The following is a 20,179-nucleotide window of genomic DNA, read 5'->3' on the forward strand; positions in this document are numbered from 1 at the left end:
CCAGTCTCCCCGTGGGGTGACCTCCTGACACATAGCCTGCCTGAGATTATGTTCTGCACTCCAGGTTTACAGACCTCTCCATCTACGTCTATTTTCTTTTATTACTAGTAAATGGGTAACAGGTTAAGCTAGGATCTCGTGCACAATGGGAAAGACCTCGGGGAAGGGTTTTATTGATTTCCTCTCTGCTGACTTGTGTGTGTTCAGTTTCAAACCGCAAATTAATCTGCTGCTCGGTGGCTGGGGACATTCCTATCCGATAAGCAACACACCGGGGACTGTCCCCACTCACCGAGCCGCACGAACAGGACGCCAGTGGCGGTGATGGTCTTCACCCCATTGGTGGCCACGCACTGGTAGTAGCCAGTGTCCGTCGTGTCCAGGTCCTGGATCCGCAGCCGAGAACCGTATTCCGTCTTGCGGATGATGACGCGCCGGGGCTCCTGCACAACCGGGGCGTCGTTCTTCAGCCACCTCACGCTGGGCGGCGGGTTTCCGGCCACCTTGCAGTGCAGAATCGCTGTCTGGCCTTGGACTATGGTGATATTGTTAACCGGCTCCAGAAAATTCAGAAAGTACCCTGCAAAGGAGAACAGTCAGAGAGGAGCAAACGTCCGTGAGGGCTGGGAGAGAAGGCTGCCTGGGGTTCCTTCTTGGAACTGCTTGGGGAAGGTTTTGATTTTTCTCTCACATAGGTATAGCCCATTCTCGTTATTTGGGGTAATTTTGTTCTAGAATGTTGCCTCAAACACTGAATGAGAGAATACGGACTCACTGCTCCTGGGGAAACACAGGGTTAGGTTCCTGTGAGCCTCTGGTCACAGCATTCTAATCAACCGATCAATAAAGAACCTTGTTTTACTGTGCTCTGTTTAAAGACACCTTATTTAGTAAGTATTGTTGATTCATTAACGTTGATCTCACGACCAACAGACCAATAACTTGTGTCTGAAGGAAGCTTATCGAACACACATGCTTTCTCCATAAGGCACATCTTGTGCTTAGGACACCAGACAGCACTTCAGCACCATTATTGGGGGTATTTTAAATGGCAAATTACCAACAAAAAGTACAAAAATGCAAACAACATGGGACTAAACAGATCACGAAAAGGACATTTGTTTACAGTACGAGTTGGGACATTAGGCAGAGTGTCATTTTGTTCAGGCTCAGCTGGGAATGTGTGCATGTGTGCACTGGGCAATTCAAAATTTTCACTGCTCTGGGCATGTCTATGAATGACCATGAAAGTACCGTGAGAACTGATTTTGGGGTTAAAAATACATTTTAGGTAATAAGCAAACTTGCAAATATGGAATCTGCAAGTAATGAGAATCAACTTTACTCCTTTTTGAAAGCACTAAATCTAATCTCACTAAACTTATGATGCAAATTCATATTCAGAAAGTCCATCCTTCCTCTACCACACCATCAAGCACAAGCCACAATAAGGAAAGTAGAAAAAGAAAGCATGTGACAAAACAGAGATAGCCTCAAAAACAAGCTAATCATTGGTCTGAACAGAACAAAAATAACAAGGTTGAGTGTTGCTGCCCACTGCACCCAGGGCAGGAGCAGAAAGAAGCCGTCCGGGGCTCGCGCACAGGAAGGAAAACAGGGCCTAAAAGTACCTGAAATACAGAGCTAGTGGGGCTGGAAACACTGCCCAGGAACGTGGGGTTCCAGTTCAACCACAGACAAGAGCTTCTCAGCTGGTGACAAAGGCCACTGGGAACAAGAGGAAGTAAGGCAGACAGCGGTGGGGAGGGGGAGGGGTGTGTGTGTGTGTGTGTGTGTGTGTGTGTGTGTGTGTGTGTGTTTGTGTGGTGTAGGAAGTCAGGGGCTGGGGGATACCCTCTGTCAAGGTAAACATGCACACGAAAATTCCAACACTAAAAAAACCCACTAAGGCTAGACAGACAAGACAATCAATCATCAGGAGATGAACTTACTACAGACAAAACCAAGATAATAGAGCAATCAAAAAAGCCTATAAAGCATATTCAAGTTCTAAATCCTTTGGCTTGATTTCTGGTAGTTCCCTATTCTTTTTTTCTGTTTTAATGAAATGAAACATTGAAAGATGGCACATATCTGTATTACTGATTTAATTGGATGAAAAATTATAGGATTTCTAGTGGACCCTGGGGATAAGTTTCACAGGATGAGTGATGGCTCAGATGTTGGGTGATAGGAGATAACTGAGGAGGTGGGAGGTTGTGAATTTCAAGATGAAGGGACAGTTTTCCTTCGCAGGGGAGAGTGGATAGATATCGGTCTAGAGAGGTGTCACTAAGTAGTACTGATTACTATTTATGAATATTATTAACAACATCATTAGGGTCTGCCTTGATTCTCTGCTAGCCAACCCCTTTCTCAGTGCACTCAAGTTGAGGAAGAGAATTCTTACTGATGACACAAAGCTGGGAGGTAACTAAAATGTCGATGACAAACACCTTGAAAAGAGGCTGAATCAAGCAGGGTGATATCTTGGATGTCAGGGCTGTTCATTAACGGCACAAGCTCAACTTGGAGAGACCTGCATTCCTGACGCTCCTGCACTAGACCCGGCATCTTTGAAAACAAAATGAGACCTGATTTGACATTCTGAAGCGGTTACTTGGTATAATCCGGGCTGCCCAGATTACAGCAAACACACTGTTTCACTATGTTCTGGCCAGAGCCCAGGCCCTTACAAGTTGCTTAAGATTCAAACGCTTCATTAAGGTCTCGTAACACGAAAATGCACAGTAGGGCATATAAAATAGTCATCAAATTATAATTCAAAATAGCATATGACAGAATACATCACCATGATCTCTTCTTCCTGGCATAAGTTTCATTATAATTCTCATCTCTACCCTGATGACAGTTTTTCCAAAGGCCTTTGACAAACCATGGCTTCCTGGGAGACACAGGCAATGGCTTTGTGTAAAGGCAGAGTGTAAGGATCTGTGTCTCCAAGCTGACTAGCAAAAACCTAAAAGGAGCAGGCCCAGGGGTTCTGAGGGCCGAGACAGGGTGGTCGCTGCTGGCTCTTATCTCATCCATTTGGGGGACTGGCTTGAGAGTAGTTCTGCTACCGCCTTCCTCCATTTGCATACATCAACTTGGGACGTCGCCATCCATCAGCTAAAAATCTTGAAAGATATAGAAGGATCTTCTTCAACATGGAAACAACATTTGTCTAGAAAGGGAAGAAAGGGAAGAAAGGGAGGGAAGCACAGGAGAAAGTTAAGGAGACAGCTCCTTTTGTACAACTCAGAAGGAAACCTGGGGAGAGTCCAGGACTGTCCAGTTACTCTAAACATAGACCCTTAGTGTCTACTTCTTTACAAGAATATCTTTTTTACATCGAATGGGTATGGAAACGTGGAGTTCTTCTTCACTGTTCCCACCAACAGCTTCTCCTACACCCCTGACTGACAAATTGACAGCGGTTTAGACGTAGTCTTTCCATGTCCCTCAGGAAGGCTCCTTTCTGAGAAATGCAGAATAGGGCAGATGGGCTCGTGCCTGGTCTGCGCGCCATGTGGGCATAGACAGCCCTGATGCTAACCTTGTCCCACCGGGTAGGGCGCTGTGAAACCATCTATTAGGCTTAATCCAGAGATGGTGCTGGTATTTCCCTTTCCGATGCGTTATCAACACTAGCTAACAAGGACTAAAGAAATCCACAGGTGCTGGAATCAAGCACCTTACACAGTTGACTTAAATTTTAAAGCACTCTTGGCTATTTCTGTTTATGTGAAATGTACAGAATAGGTAAGTCCAGAGACAGAAAATAGATTAGTGGTTGCCAGAGGCTGGGGGAAGGGAAATAAGGGAGTGACTCTTAATGGGTACAGGGTCTCACTTTGGGGTGATGAAAATGTCTGGAACTAGAGAGCAGTGATGGTTGCACAGCATTACAAGTGTAGTCCTGGGGTCAGGAAATGCCTGCTGAGGAGGGATGGGCAAGGTAAGACCAGGTGAACAAATCACGGACAAGCAGGTAGAGGGGAGGTGGACCACTCTCTTGCAAGCATCCTTCCCAGAGTGCTGGCAACCACCCTCAGTTTTGCTCAGATCCCGGGGTAAGCCTTCCACTGATTTCCTCCCCAATTTATCCAGATTCCCTTCACTCTCAACCAGATGAACACTCACTCCTGAAGCCACACCTTCCTCAATCTACAAAAAACAAAGGAGAATCTAGTGAAGTGATCTAGCCCACATGAGGAGTTCTTGCCAACTCTTCTCGACCCTACACCGTCTAAACCAGTGGGGTTCAACAGTGTCTTCACATTGGGGTCACCTGGAAGCTTATAATATACATCCAGCTGCGCAATTTGTCAAAACTCTTAAGTGTGCAGCCCGAGCTAAGAGTCCCTGCTCTGAAGCGCTGAGGAGAAAGAAAAGCAACAATTCCAGTGAACGAAACCCATCCAAGAATGAACTTAGAGCAGACCCGAAACAACACTGAGAAGCATCGCTGGAGGGCATGGTAGGACTGGAAAGAATACCTGGCGAGGTTCTGAGTGCAATGGCATATAAGAGGCCTGTCCAGCTGGGAATGGACAAAAGGGCAGGATGTCCGCAGACGGCACCCATGTCCTGACTTAGGTCTTGAATCAGCCTCCTTCATGCTCTGCAGGAAGCTCAGAGAGACCAAAACTATGGGTTGATAACATGGTAACTTCATACATTCATAGCTCCCTCCCTAGGCAGGTGAGTAAAAGTGAGCCTTCAGGAAGAAATCAGAAAGACAGATAATGAAGAAAAGCTAATTTATACCCATGGTATCAAGGCTTCTGGAATATTCTTTCCCTTCCCCCATTCTCCCCCACTGGAAGGGAGGGGGGGGTCCCTTGTTCTTCCTAAAACACACCCAACTGATCCCTCATGGTGCAGTCAGCCAAGAACCCCTAGTCCTCTGATCTTTTCTATTTCTCATAAGTCAATTCTCTGCCAGAAAGTCACCTCCACAGAGGGTGTTCCCAGCTGCCTCTATTCATTTCTAACCTTGCCCCCCCACCCCACTGATCTTGGCCTGTTGCTATGTCAAAGTCACATGCGTTAAATTATGATGACTGAAATACATTTTGACATTAAGAATAACAAATGTTACTTTGACGGAGGGGCGAGTTTCTCAATTCCACGGCTATTTCTCTTCCATTCTGATAAGTTCCATTTAAAAACTGGGATAGGATGATGGAGAGAGAACTGCATTTATTATAGGAAAACTATTATATTTCTACGTATTGTACTAATTTCCTGTTGATGCTCTAACATGTTAGCACAAACAGCATGAGACAACACAAATTTACTAACATACAGTTCTGCAGGTCGGAGGTCCGAAAATCAATGTGTCAGCAGGGCTGTATTCCTTCTGGAGGCTCTGGAAGAGTCTTTCTCCTTGCCTTTCCTGGCTTCTGGAGGCCACCTGCATGCCCTGGCCCATGGTGCCTTCCTTGTATCACTCCAACTTCTGTTTCCATCATCACATCTCTGTTGAGTGACTGACCCTCCTGTCTCTCTCTTATAAGGACCTCTGTAATTACATTGGTCCACCTGGATCATCCAGGATCATTTCCCATCTCAAAATCCTGAACTTAGTCCCACCTGCCAAGTCCCTGTTCTGTGAAAGGTGACATGCTCTGAGTTCCAGGACTTAGGACGTGGACATCTTTGGGAGGCCATTATTCTGTCCCTTATGTATATTTTTCTTTTATCTTGCCACTTTACTGAACTACCTTAGTTATAAGAGTTTCTGAGTTGTCTTAGATTTTCTATGTAGATTTTCTTCAAATAACAATAATATAGCCTTTTTGCTTCCAAAGTTCATACTGCTCCTATCTCCTCTTGCCTCCTCTTCAATATTAATTATTTTTGAGTTAACAATTTGGAGAGGAGCACAGGCTCCGGACGCACAGGCTCAGCAGCCATGGTTCACGGGCCCAGCCGCTCCGCGGCATGTGGGATCTTCCCAGACCGGGGCACGAACCCGCATCCCCTGCAATGGCAGGCGGACTCTCAACCACTGTGCCACCAGGGAAGCCCTGAGCTAACAATTTTTAATACTGAAATATTGCAGAGAAAAATACAGATATTAACATAGTAGTACCCATGTACACAACATCAAGATTTTACGCAAATATTTTACCATATTTGACTTACAACACTTAAAAAATAAGACATTCTGGAATGTAACTAAAGCACACCCTTCCCTATTTGTCCTTTCCTCTCCAGAGAACTACACTATTCCAATTCATATTTGTATTATTTTATATTTTTAGAATTTTCTCTGAAAGATCATCTTTGCTAGTTGCTTTTTTTCACTCAGAGTCAGCTTGGGATTTACCTATGTTGATGTAGTTCATTTATTTTAATTACTGTATAATATTCTACTGTACAAACAAACCACAATTTCTTTATCCATTTCCCAATTCTGGAGCAGTAAATCGTTTCCACATTTTTGCTAATACAAACAGTGTTTAATGACCATCTTTATACACCTCAACTTGTACATGTATGGGAATAACCTCGAAAGCACCCACCTGGATGCATTAGTGATAAGTCATAGGGCCTTGAAATCTTTCATCGATCTAGGTCTCAAAAGTGCCTGAGTTAAAGTATTTCTCCTACAACTTTGCCAGCATTTGGTGTTTGGGGGCTTTCAAATGTTTGCCAATATTTTGGACATGAAACAGTGCTGTTGTTTTAGGTTGTATCTTAAGGATTCCTCATGAGCTCAAGAGTCTTTAGGAAGGTTTACCAGTCCTTGAGGCTCTCCTACTGTAGCTGTCTATTCAAATCTTTATACTCCTAACTTCTCCTAATACATTTTCTATCTTTTTCCTTTTCTAATGTATGCATTAAATATGAATTTTTCAAGTTCTTATTTAGCCACCAAGTAAATTATTTTATTTAATCTCCATGTGGTTGGTCAGACCCCAGTTAACTTGTAATTTATAATTTTTCTTGGTTGAGTTATTAAAGGTGTGCTTTAATTGCACTGTTGTCACAAAACATAGTCTGTGTGATGATAATTCTTTGATACCACTGAGATTTGCTTGCACAAACACCACAATTTCAAGGAATAAACAGAAAATGAAACATGAAAAAAGAAAAGAGAGAGAGATTTGCTTTACAGCCTAGTGCAGAGTCAATTCCTAAAATGTCCCACATTTGGTTGGTAAGAATGTGTTTCCCCTAATTGCTCAATGCAGGTGTTTATATATGCCCAATAGATTAAGCTTGTCAATTTGTTGCTCAAATTTTTAATACTTATACTTATCTATTAGCTTCAATGAGATATGTGTTAATTTGATATTGTATATGGAAAATAGCCATTAATAATTCTCTGAGGTTTTGCTCGTATATTGGAAACTATGTTGCTGGGTGCAGTAAACTCCCAGTTTATTATATCGTCTAGTCTTTACATCACTATGTAAGGCTTCTGTGTCTAAAACACCATTTAGTTTGATAGCAATGTACCTATTTCAGAGTACTTTTGGTTAATGTAGTCCTACTCTGTATTTTTATTTTTTTAATGATTTTTATGTTTATATACTAGACATGTCTTGTAAACAACATATAATTTAACATGTTAATTTATGTCTGTATGTGTTAACCTTATGAGTTTCTTAACGGATGGGTTTATTTTTAAAGTGCTAATTTTGCTTCTTAATTCTCTCTTCCTATTTTCTACTCATTTTTTTTCTTTATTCTCCCATTACTTGTTTGAACGTTAGGCTTAAGTGGCTAGCTTTACTAACTTTTATAGGCATACCTAATTTGACAAAGTCTCCCCAGTACAACCAAATACAAGCACCTTGAAATGCTGTGAGCTACAATCACCCCCCAGACACCAGAGCTTTGAGTCATTGCTTCCCAGTGTTTAGTTACACTCCATTTGTACATCCCCAGGGGTCATTATTACTGATGATTTTTACTAACAGTATTTCTTTGGATTTGCCAACCTTTACCAAGGTTACCGAGTTCTTTCCTTGCCAAGTCTGCCTGCATCTCACTCCTTCCTCCTGGTTCAACTGAGCTCTTCCTGATTCTCATCCGCTCTTTGGGTAAAGGACTGAGGTTGTAAACACTCTTACTCTTGGTCGAAAATTACCTGTTACTTTCACACTTGAATAATAGCTTAGCTGGGTACAGAATTCTATACTGACAATTACAGTACTGTCCTCTGTCTTTTGTGGTTTTGTTACAAGTTCTGCTGTTCCTTTGTGGGTAATCTGACCTTTCCCCTCTTTGACTACTTTTCATATTTCCCCTTGTCTTTGCCGTTTCGAAGTGTCACTAGCTGTGAATTTAGTTTTATTTTAGCCTCAACGGGCCTCCGTGCCATTTCCAACATCATGCCTTCCATCAATTCTGTGAAATTCTCTACCAGTATCTCATGAAATATCGTTTCTCCCTTCCCCTTTATGTCTCCTTTGAAATCTCCTTCTTGATATATGCTGAATTTCTTTATGTGATTCCTCCAAACTATTCACCTACTTTTATATTTCCTGTCCTTTTAGAATCTTTAGCTAAGCACAGTCTACTGTCCATCAAGTTTTCTCATTTCGTCTACTACATTTTTCATTTCTAGAAGGTCTCTTTGGTTCCTTTTCAAACCCACCACTGCTTTCTCTTCCTTTATCTTTAATCCTTCTGGCTTCATTGTTTACTAGCTCATCACTCATCCTGGGCCTCTCTGAGTGTACTTTGTAATTTTCCCCTGCAGGGCTGGTTTTTCTGTAAGCATCCCTTTAGGACTGGGTTCCTGCAACAGGCAGTGTCAAATGTTCACGTTCATTCTTGGGCTCAGGGTTCCCCCACAACATTCTGGTAAATGTAAATGTGGTTTCCTGATGTGTGGATCCAAGTCTGATTTCTCATGGGAAAGCCTTCTGTGTTTCCCACCTCGAACCAGGCTTCAGGCAAGCCCTCTTCTCACCCTCCTGGGCTAATGAATGAAAATTCCCCCCTGTTTCCTTAGGTCTCCTAGGACTTAGCCACGGTGCCTAATCTACAACATCTCTGATCTCTGCCTCATGGGTTGCCTTCTGGCATGATATTGAAACCCAAGGCTTCTGATGTAACTAAGCCTAGCAGAATAGTTTCTACAGCAGGGGTGATATTTCATAGGCCTTATATTAAGGCATAAAAAATGTAAATTCCTTCATTTTTCTAAAACCAAACTTCATTTTTTTCTCAACCCCTTATTTCTCCTGATTGAAGGAAATGTAATACATCCAATTCCAGTGAAATCAGTAACTTTAGCATGTTTAGTTATTTCATGTAATCTCAAAATCAGGATTTTCTACTTCTGGGTATCCTCTCTAGTGAAAGCTATTCCAGCGTCAAAACACTGAAGATTGATGTGTCTGTAGCTACCCTTTGCCTGCACCATCTTTTGCCAAAGTGTCCTCGTCTTACTGGTGCTCGTTCTACTCTGGAGCCCATGGATGCATCCACATCTGCCCCATGGCCACAAGGTGACACCGCTGAAGAGCTCACCACTGGAAAGCTCATGTCATAACTGCACAACACCTGCAGAGTCCAACTCTTTGTCTCAGTTAAACTTTTTCCCAGGAAAACTGGGCCGTTCTCCATGGCTGTAAACAAAGTGGAACCACCCGGCTGGTTCCTGCCTTGGCGGTCCAGGGCTATCACAATTTTGTTTCCTTCCTATTCCTGGCTCCTGGGCATTTCTCCATCTCTCTTGCAAGTTCATCGAAGCATTTACATCTTTTACGAATATTTTATTGAGCACGTGTATGTAGTTTAAGTCTGAGGGAGGCCAAGTTAGTGTGGTCCACCATTACAACCATCATTATTCTCTGGAGGCCGAAATGAAAGTAGAAAGAAAATTCTATGAAGACTAAACTAAGCACAATATTGCTTTCTCCCTTGGTGTTCAACTGCCAGCCAGTTTTTCACCTCTCAGCTTCACTTCCTTTCCGTGTGAAATATGGCTTTTGTACTGGCCATTGCTAAGTTCTCCTCTAGCTCACAAAGCCTTCCTTTAGAGTTGCCCCAAACCTCTCCAGACGCAACTGAACAGGCCAGGAGGAGCTAGACATAGGCGACCGCAAATTCTGCTACCTTGGATCCGGTCAGCCCGCCACAGCGTTAAGAGAGGAGAACAGAAGTTTTCCCTTTTGATTATCCAAGGGGGGGGGGTTCCCCTTCCTCACAGCAGGGTCACTTCAACAACTGATGCTAATGCATTCCAACTCCCTGATGCCCAGGCCAGCTCTCTGCTTGCCCCTAAACTCTACACAGTGGAGCTTAGTCCAAGCATGAAAACATACTAAAGGCAGAGGTAACAAAGAACCTGTTTCCAGTGGACACCACTCCTGACCTCACAGTCAGATCAATGATTAACGATTTTTTTTTTTTTTACACCAACTGACCGTCCACATATTCACCAACTTGGTCAAATGACTAAGGTGTTTGAGGATCTGCTTGTTTACCAGATCACGCTGACTAGCCTGGGAGGAGATAAGGAAAGCCATGTGTACTAGGGTCATGAGGTCACAGGGCTTTGATTGGTGGGAAATAAAACAACCTGCCTAGAAGGGCAGGTGATGAGGGGACCCTGAGAGCCAGCGCAGAGGACAAAGCTGCTCTTCCCAGAAGGAAGTATTTACAGGCCAATAAATCCGTCGGGGGCAGTGGCAGGGGCTCAGACCTTCCCGCTGAGCTGTCTAGCGGTCTGCACGGAACCAGCAGCAGAAAGAGTTGGAGGAGGGGAGCTTACCGGGGGAGCAACAGGGCCAGAGGAGGGTGTGAGACTAGAAAGGATGGAAATCAGAGAAAATGAGAAAAACAGGGGGAAATGAAATTAAAAGACCTGAGAGATGGAGAAAAGTAAGTAACAGTGTTTGGTGGAGAACAGGGTGCTGTGGGTTGAACTGTGTCCCCCAGTGAGATAGTGGTGCTGGAACCTGTGAATGTGACCTTACCTGGAAATTGAGTCATCGCAGATGTAATCAAACTGAGATGAGGACATATGGGTGGGCCCTAATCCAAAGGCTGGTGTCCTTTAAAGAGGGACATTTGGATACAGACACAGAGAAGATCACGTGAAAACAGAGGCAGATTGGAGTAATGCGGCCCCAAACCCAGGAACTGCACGGACTGCCGGCAATGCCAGAAGCTAAGAGACATGGACGGTTTCTCCCTCAGAGCCTCCAGAAAGCGCTAACCCTGCCAACACCTTCATTTTGGACTTCTGGCCTCCACAACTGTGAGAATAAATTTCTGTTGCTTAAGGAACCTAGTTTGTGGTCCTTTGTTACGACAGCCCTTGGAAAATACTGCAGGGGGCTCGAGGGATTGAGGAATAAAAGCAGAAGAGAGGGAGAAGGAAGGAGACCATTTGACAAACAGGGTGACACCCACATCCTTTCAAAGGGACAGGGGCACAGATACATTCACACACACAGACACACACACACACACACACTTGGAGAGTTCAGGCATAGGAAGACAGACCTAGACCCAGAAAACCAGATGCAGGCACCGGCAGGCTCAGAGAGAGAGAAGCACACACGAAAACCAGGCGGCTGGGAGTACATAGGACTTGGTACATATCAGGGGTGGGTCATAGGGAGAGAACACACACACACACACACACACACACACACACACACACACACACACAGACAGACGCACACACCTGAGAAAGACGTTAGACAAGCACACATGAACAAGCTCCCTGCAGTTTGGTGTTCAAACTCAGTGGGCTGAAGAAGAATGACTGCCTCTCTGTCACCTTCAATAGGGACAACAGTGGATGGTCCAGCCAGACAATGGCCACCAGTTGCCGTGACTACATCCCAGCTGATGTGCAGGTCTCCAGCAGCTACCCTGGGAGAGTGAGTGGGGGACATGAGAAGGAGAAGCAGAGAGGAAGGCTTGGAGACAGAGACTGGCCTCATGCTCCTGGAAGCAGGCTGTGTCCCCGCCCTCCCCAGAGTGGGCTCCCGTGCACGTGTACGAGCTCCCGTGCCACCCAATCCGCCCCGGACAACATGACTGTGTACATTTCGAAATCTCTCATCTATGGGTTGAGGCTTTCTCCCAACATGGCTGAGTTTGTCCAGATCCCGGGCAGCCCAATGGGCTCTGCAAATTCACAGCCGGCAGGAGGGTCAGGGGAGCTCAATGAGCAGCCTTCACCTCGAGAGTGGCCAGGGATCAGAGCCTGGAAACCCATGTTACATCTGTCCAGAGGAAGTGGGGCAACATTTTAGGCCCTCTGCTCACTGTCTGGGGGAGCCCCAGGTTTCCATGACCAGCCAGGGCACACTCAGAGGGGAGGTGCCAAGTTTCCAGCCACAGACTTAACGCTAACTGTGTCTGCAAGCAGGGTGCTGTTTTCAAGTTTACCCCGTCAGCCCTGGAGACCCTCACTCTCTAGTAAACTGCAGGAAACACTGACACACACATTCACACACTCATCAAGAGTTCCAGAATAAAACAGAAATGCACCCAACATATATGCTAATCAATCCTTGTGTCCTATGTGAATCGGGAACCAGGCATCCAGTAAACAGACATTAGGCATCGTCTTCATGCCAACATGGTGAACTCTGTTGATGGCTTTTTTTTCTCTGTCCCAGGAAATTTTAGCTCAGCACTGCAGCACAGCGTGTCGCAAATAGCAGGGGGCAGCCTGGTGAGTAAGGCATCGACTCTGGCCCTGTGATTTAGAATGTCCTACAGATCACCTCTCATTGCAACACATCCTCAAGTGGGGAGAGTCAGGAATTCCCCTTCTGGTTTCAGTGGGGATGATGAGTAGTCCTCCTCCTAAGACAGGAGACACAAGCAAGCGAGTCTATTTTTGGAGGTTGCAGGACGAACAAGATGAGTACCACCTGTCCGGGCTCTCAGAAATGATCCACTTCCCACACACATTCCAAAGTACTGGTTTTACAAAACCGGAGATGTGTTACGTATGCATTTAAAATACAGCCTTGGAACAAAAGAGCAAATGGTTTCTAGGCCAAATGCACACTTTTGTAAGTATAATAATAATAAATAGAGTGTCTAATATAGCAAAGAATATAAAACTCCTGTTAAATATCGCTATAACCGGAGTCGTAAGCCTTCAGTCCTAACAGTGACAGTACTTTGGAATACAGAAATTTCAGGCAAACGTTTCAGCTGTAAATCACAGTGTCTTTTGTATTCATTTTTTCCTTCTAGACTCTGGGATCTCTCTCTCCCTGAATACCAACCACCAATTACATGTTAAGTGCTCAATCTTGGCCCAGTGCATTTGAACTCAAATGCTTTTTACGCTTGTCACTAATTCTCAGATCCTGTTTTGTTTGGTGACAGGCTGGCCGCTGGTCGTTTCCACCTGCCTGCAATTTTACAGATGCGTGGGCATCATAAACGGTAACTGGGTTAAAGAAATAGCTCATACAGTCCATTCGGCTCTTATTATTTTTTTATATATGATTTAAGCCAAATGTGGCCAAGTAGTAATGCTCCCTGAAACTCTTTAAATAAAAAAATGCGTGGAATAATAAATTTGGCATTGCCAGGCCAGTTCCTTCCGTCACTGAGGGTGTGAGAAGGAGGTCGGGGGATCAGAAAGGAAGAGTGGATTGAGTCCTCGTTTGTGCAAGAGCCATAACCCATAAGGAGGTAAAATCACACGACGGGACTAGAGAATTGTGTTGCAAGGGAATAACTGAGGCCCCTGGGTCTCCCTGGGGGCGGAATTCACCAGGCTCCTGTCCCTGAGGGGCTGCTGTGGTCTAGATGCTTAGAAACTGATGGACACACTGAAAATCATAACTGTGATAATGACAAATGGCCTCAGCATCCAGCCACTGCTTTTTGGGTGAGAGCTATACACGAAGCCCTTCCATCCCTCCAATGGCTGTGGGTGAGATGTGGCCGAGAGCAGTGCCCGGACCCCAACAGGATGGTGGAGCGCCACTCAATCCAGGCCTGTCTTCTGGCCAAGCCAAGCACGGACCGCTGCACTCACCATGCTTCACTATTCGGTGCTGCCACTACAGAAAAGGGGCCCAGCTTGTTGTGGTCCTCTGCATCCTTTTTTACTGCCTTTTTACAAGCGTGCACACATGCTCACAGACACGTGTACACACACACGCACACCCGCTTGACAAGTTAACTTCTGCAATTGGTATTTTTGTGCCCTGGAGAAGCTTCCAAACTCTAACTGAAACTCCCCTCAGCCCTGCACACACACTGATGTGCACACAGTTGTAACACAATCACAAGTGTGTTAACAAAATCAAGAGGCAACCCAATCCCAACTAAGCAGAGGACATTAGAAAGCGTCCTGTTCTAGGCTTGAGAAGTTGCTCGAATACCAAAAAGGAGGTCAAGGAATTCCACCCAAGCCACTGAAGCTGACTTATTGATGTTTGGAACTTACGGCTAGTTGGCAATAAAGTTTCTATGACCGTTCAGCCCATGGTCATTCAGCACCTCGATTAGCAAATGCATCTTCCAACCAAGTGGACCAGGAGTCCAGCGGCTGCTTCTGCCTCCTTTAGGGCAGCTGTGAACACTCGGCTTGAAGAACAGCAGCGGCCAGTGCAGCACTCCTTCCTGGCCCCTGCACACCCCAGCCCATGCCCACAATGAGGCCCCGCTCTGCCTGGAGGAAGAGGTCTGCACATCTAAACACAGCCCCAGAGCACGTTTTCCCGAGGGAATATTAGCGTCCACAGAATTACTGCAGGTTGGATTTTAGGCTGCTACTGTGGCTCGTCCACTTATTTAGCCACACCTTCCTCCTAATTCCCCTCTACTTCCCCTCCATCGTCCTCCAGAGCTGCCAGGGAGATCTTCACAAACAGTAAATCAGGTTACACCACGTCCCAGGCTTTCCAGAATGAAGGGCGTCTCTTACAATGAAATAGAGCTTTCTCCTGCCATCTAAACAGCTGTGCACGCTCTCCTAGGGCTGCCCAACAGAACTTTCTTTGATAATGGAATGCTCTAGATCTGTACTGCGCATATCATGGTGGCTTCTAGCCACAGGTGGCCCCTGAACACTTGAAATATAGCTAGTAAGACCAAGGAACTGGAGTCAATTTTATTTAATTTTAATTGACTTAAATTTAAAGACCCACACATGGCTGATGGCCATGGTACCGGACCCAAAAACCTCTCCAACCTCAGCTCCCCCAGCCCATAAGCCCCCACCTTCTCCCAGCTGCCCCAGGACACCGAGTCGTCTTGGCCTCAAGGTCTTTTCACAGGCTTCTGCCCCGGCCCCAGACACACCCTCTTCCCACCTTCTGTTAGCAAATGTCAGGTGTTCAGACCTCAGCACAACATCCTTTTCTTAAACCAAGACATCCTTTCCTTTCCTTCCAGCTCACCACACCCTCATTTCTTCCTTCAGACTACTCGTCACAACTCCTAGTGTTATAACTTAACAGTTTTCCCAATTCCTCAGTCCAGTAAACTCTGAGAGGCAGAGACACACTTGTTTTGATCACCAGTTGTGCCCAGCCTCACACAGTGCCTGGTACGGAGCAGTCAGGAAATCTGTGTGGGCTGTCTCGACTTCGGGCTCAGTCACACTTGTGAGAAGTGATTTCAGAATCTAACCATCAAAAAGTATCTTTCTTCCTAAGAAACCTCTCCTGAGGCCCAGCATTGTACACAAGCTTCCAGAGACCAGGTCTTGTCTGCCTGGGGAACACATCCTTGTCCCAGTAGAGGCTCTCCCCTAACAAGCAAGGTCACAGCGACCAAAGTAGGACTGCGAGGCGGTCGACTGAGGAAACTAACTTGTGTATTTACTGCATAACATACTAAAGAGGAAAATCCTTGTCAAGGAGCCTCCAGACACCAGGTGCTACGAACAGCATGTAGAGCCACGCACTCTTTTTTTTTTTAATTGGAGTATAGTTGATTTACAGTGTTGTGTTAGTTCAGGTGTACAGCAAAGTAAATCAGTTATACATATACATATATCCACTCATTTTTAGATTCTAGTCCCATGTAGCTCATTACAGAGTATTGAGTAGAGTTCCCTGTGCTATAAAATGGGTCCTTATTAGTTACCTATTTTATATATAGTAGTGTGTATATGTCAATCCCAATCTCCCAATTTATCCCTCCCACCCCCTTTCCCCCCTGGTAACCATAAATTTGTTTTCTACATCTGTGACTCTATTTCTGTTGATTTAAACGACTGTTTTGAGGCCAGAAGGGAGCAGCTCCCTGTATGACCCCAGGAGGCCCTTTCAGGACACAGAGGGACATCTGGTCAACTCGGCTGAGACTGGTGGACTTGAGTCATTGCTGCTCAATCCCCGGGAGACCCAGCCTTGGACACGTGGAGGTGAACACATTCCTGAGGGAACACAGGGACCTTCAATGTGCAAGGGGCTGAGAAACTAATATGGATTTCTGGGTTCTGAATAATGCTTAAAAAAAGAAATTAAACAGAAATGAAGTGGTTGTTTTAATCGTTAATTGTTATACACTGAACTGTGTCCCCCCATATTCACATGTTGAAGCCCTAACCCCATGTGTGTGACAGTATTTGAAGGAGAGGCCATTGGGAGTAATTAGGGTTAAAATGAGGTCATGAGGGTGGGGCCCCCAGGAAGGGATCCGAATCTTTATAAAACAGGAAGAAACCAGAGCCCGCTCTCTCTCCCTGTGAGGACACAGCAAGATTGCACCGCCTACAAACCAGGAAGAGTGCCCTCACTAGGACCTGGCCATGCCAGCACCTTGATCTCGGACTTCCAGCCTCCGGGACTGTGAGGAATAAATATCTGTTGATTAAGCCATCCAGTCTGTGGTGTTTTGTTGCGGCAGCTCAAGCTGACTGAGGCAATAATCTAAGGCAATATGGTGACAGCAGATGAAGCAGGAAAATCGTCACTTCCTCAAGTGACTGGGCTGCATCACAGGAAATGGGGTCTATCGACTCTACAAATCTAAGACGCCAACAAAGAGTGCCAAGTGAACAGTAACCCTTACAGTGACCTCTGGGAAAGCCCGGAGCAACAAGACAAAGAACATGGTCTTCGGTGATCCTTTGCAGGAGGGCCACCTGCCCGCCTGAGGTGCCCCTTAGTCTGGACAATTACACCTCGACAATAAGCCCAGAAGACGGCCACTTGTCCTCAGGAGACTTCGTGGCCAAGCCAGGAGTCCAGCTCTTAAGGCTCCACTCAGGCCCCACGAAACATCCCCAAAGCCCCTTCCTCCCTCCAGTGGCGATCTGTCTACCCCTGCCCTCTATCTCCCACCCACCCACAGGCTTCTGACTAGCTCCAACCAGCCCTCAGCACCCTCACAACTGCGTCAAGAGACACAGATGTGGAGGGAGGCAGGCCACTGCACGGATACTAAGCAGGACCCTGTGGGGTTCCTGGGCACAAAAGCCTGTGCCCCCCATTTCTTGATTACAGGAAATAGGCTTCATTCAGCCTCCATGACCTTCCCTGAGTTCCAATGGGCAGTTCCAACAGTTGCTAATCAGGGAAGGGAGAGGATGTGGAGACAAGGGAGGAACAGTCAAGAAACAATAGTGCAGCCTTGGGGCAGGGTCCTGGTTCCCCCTCCAGGGATACACATAACAATATCTTTGAGCTGTTTTGCAGAAACTGAAACCCCCACCTGGTGGGAGAAGTGAAAGGTACGCTGCTCACAAGCATGTAGACCCCAGACCAGTTAGAACCAGAAGGCTGATGATGCTGACTCCCACTTACCTCACCACCAACCAGTCAGAAGAATGTCCACAAGCTGATCATGCCGTCTTTGAGCCATTACTATAAAACTCCTCACTACCCCCTGCAGGTTGGGACACACAGTTTTGAGGGCATTAGCCTGCTGTGACCCCCTCTGCCTGGCAAAGCAATAAATGTATTCTTTCCTACTTCACCCAAAACTCTGTCTCCGAGATTTGATTCAGTGTTGGGATACAGAGGCCAGATTCGACTTCACACCCACCCATGGGGCAGCACTGGGCCACAGGGGACCCTGACCATCCATCTCATCAGGCCAAGCCTTGAGTAGAATGGCACTGTGAGCCCCTCTACATGGTACCGTGAAAACACTTTCGAACACTTGCATTCAAAGAGCACTTCACAATTTACCTTTTAGAGTTGGAATAGGGCTGTCGTGTCCATCCAGTTGTCCCAAAGGGTCATTCGGGTCGGGAACCTCTGCTTGCCCTGTGCAAAAAGAGCACAGCACACACATTACTGAGGTTTCCCTTCAGGACCTTTACTCTGCTTCTCATGCAGAGATAATAATGTTTCAGCAAAACTCCCCACTGTATAGAAAACCTAGAGGGATAAGGCGTTATGGTAGCTTCCAGAGGGCTTTTCTAGCATCAGATTTGATACAACAGCAAAAGTGATTCCTGCTTTATCCCAAGAACAGCAAAATGCAAATGCTTTGCGGCACATACGGAGGAAGCAAACATGTGGCTGATGTTTCATTAAGGGAAAGAGAGAGAGATTAAAACACGGGCTGGCAAAATTAAACACTCTGGAGCCAGAGTCAGCAGGTGGCCCTCCAAATAGAGGCCCCTGGTAATTCTGAATAAATTCAGAATTGGAGGGTTTCTTCAGCAGCTCATTCCCCTCCCGGCCCCCAGACCCACCGGCAGCCAGCAGCCAAGGACTGATCTACCCGTAACTGTAAGGACTGAAGTTTCTGATCCTTATGGCAATTGCAACCCCACACCTCAGAGGCTGTGTCAGAGGGAGCAGCCACCCCCAAAATCATAAACACCAATGGCAAGAACAGATCTGGTCTGTTCAAGTGGGAATACAACACAGAGTCATGGGTCCCCCGTCCTGGAATGCTGGGGAAGGGTAGGCAGGTGTGACTGATGACCTAGAAACTGTTTGGGGCCTCATAGAGACCCTTCTCAATATCCCAACGCAGTTTACTTTCAAGACTTTCACCCCATACCTTGGCCTTGACTGGGTCGCACTGGTTGGAGGTGGGGGTAGAAATGGCGAAGCCAAGGGTGACTCTGACAACACATCTGGATGAATCTGGGTTTATAGCATCAAAGCCTATCAAAGAGTGGGACACACGTACGATGGAAAATGATGCAACTTAGAAAGAAGGAAATCCTGACACGTGTTACAACATGGATGAAACTTGAAGACATTATGCCGAGTGAAATAGCCTGACACAGAAAAACAAATACTATATGATTAATGAGATACCTAGAGTACTGAAATTCAAAGAAACTAGAATAGTGGGTAACAGGGACTGTGGGGAGGCAGAATGGGCAGTTGGTGTTTGTTTAACAGGGACAGAGTTCCATTTTGGGAAGATGAGAAAGTTCTGAAGCTGGATAATGGTGATGGTTTTACAACAATGCGAATGTACTTGATGCCACTGAATTGTGCATTGAAAATGGTTAAGATGGTAAATTTTATGTTATATGTATTTACCACATTTTAAAAAAATTATTAAAGGCAGTTTATAATTCAATATTGGGTCATCCCACTTGCCTCTCAAATGAGAGACGAGAACTAACAAAGCCCCCAGACACTTCAGATCCTGCTTAAGATGAGGCCTTGCTCAGAAAAACTGGTGTCTAAAAGTGCAGTACAAGTGATTTTCAGGCAGAACCAGGTACGCAAGATTCTTCAAATTATTTAGCTAAACAAACACTTGCCGGTTTACACTTAAGGGTACCCGTGTGTCTAAGCCGATCCTCTCTACCCGCTTGTTCCTAAGTCACAGGACACTCGAGGCGACGCATCAGCTTGCAATTGCCCTTAGAATTCAGGCCCAGTTCCCAAGCAACCAACAGGAGACATTATTTCTGAATGGGCCCATGGCTTTTCACATTCAATTATGGTAGAGTCCTTTCTATCACTCCCAGTCCAAACTTACCCACCCGTCAGAAGCCATGCACCCGTACCATCTTTCATAAAATGTCCTTGATCAAGCATTCAGAAGTAACACCTTTTAAAACTATGCCCCCAAGAGACTTCCCTGGTGGCACAGTGGGTAAGAATCCACCTTCCAATGCAGGGTACTCGGGTTTGATCCCTGGTCAGGGAACTAAGATCCCACATGCCCGGGGTAACTAAGCCCATGGGCTCTAGAGCCCGCATGCCACAACTAAAGAGAAGCCTGAGCACTGCAACGAAGAGCCCGCACGCCACAGTGGAGGATCCCGCATGCCTCAACT

General features: G+C 45.8%; 1 protein-coding gene across 1 annotated transcript in view; it reads right to left on the reverse strand.

Moving 5' to 3' along the window:
* Nucleotides 1–18,216, reverse strand: part of ROR2 (receptor tyrosine kinase like orphan receptor 2) — a 50,285-nt gene extending 32,069 nt beyond the window's left edge. Inside the window, exons 1-2 of the mRNA XM_024731915.1 lie at nucleotides 18,111–18,216; nucleotides 293–580 (exon numbers count right to left, since the gene is read on the reverse strand). Coding sequence (XP_024587683.1) covers nucleotides 293–580; nucleotides 18,111–18,216 — 394 coding nt within the window. The remainder of the gene's footprint in view (nucleotides 1–292; nucleotides 581–18,110) is intronic.
* Nucleotides 18,217–20,179: the final 1,963 nt, after the last annotated feature.

The sequence above is a fragment of the Neophocaena asiaeorientalis genome, unplaced genomic scaffold (genome assembly GCF_003031525.2).
Source record: "Neophocaena asiaeorientalis asiaeorientalis breed wild unplaced genomic scaffold, Neophocaena_asiaeorientalis_V1.1 scaffold160, whole genome shotgun sequence".
NCBI lineage: Eukaryota > Metazoa > Chordata > Mammalia > Artiodactyla > Phocoenidae > Neophocaena > Neophocaena asiaeorientalis.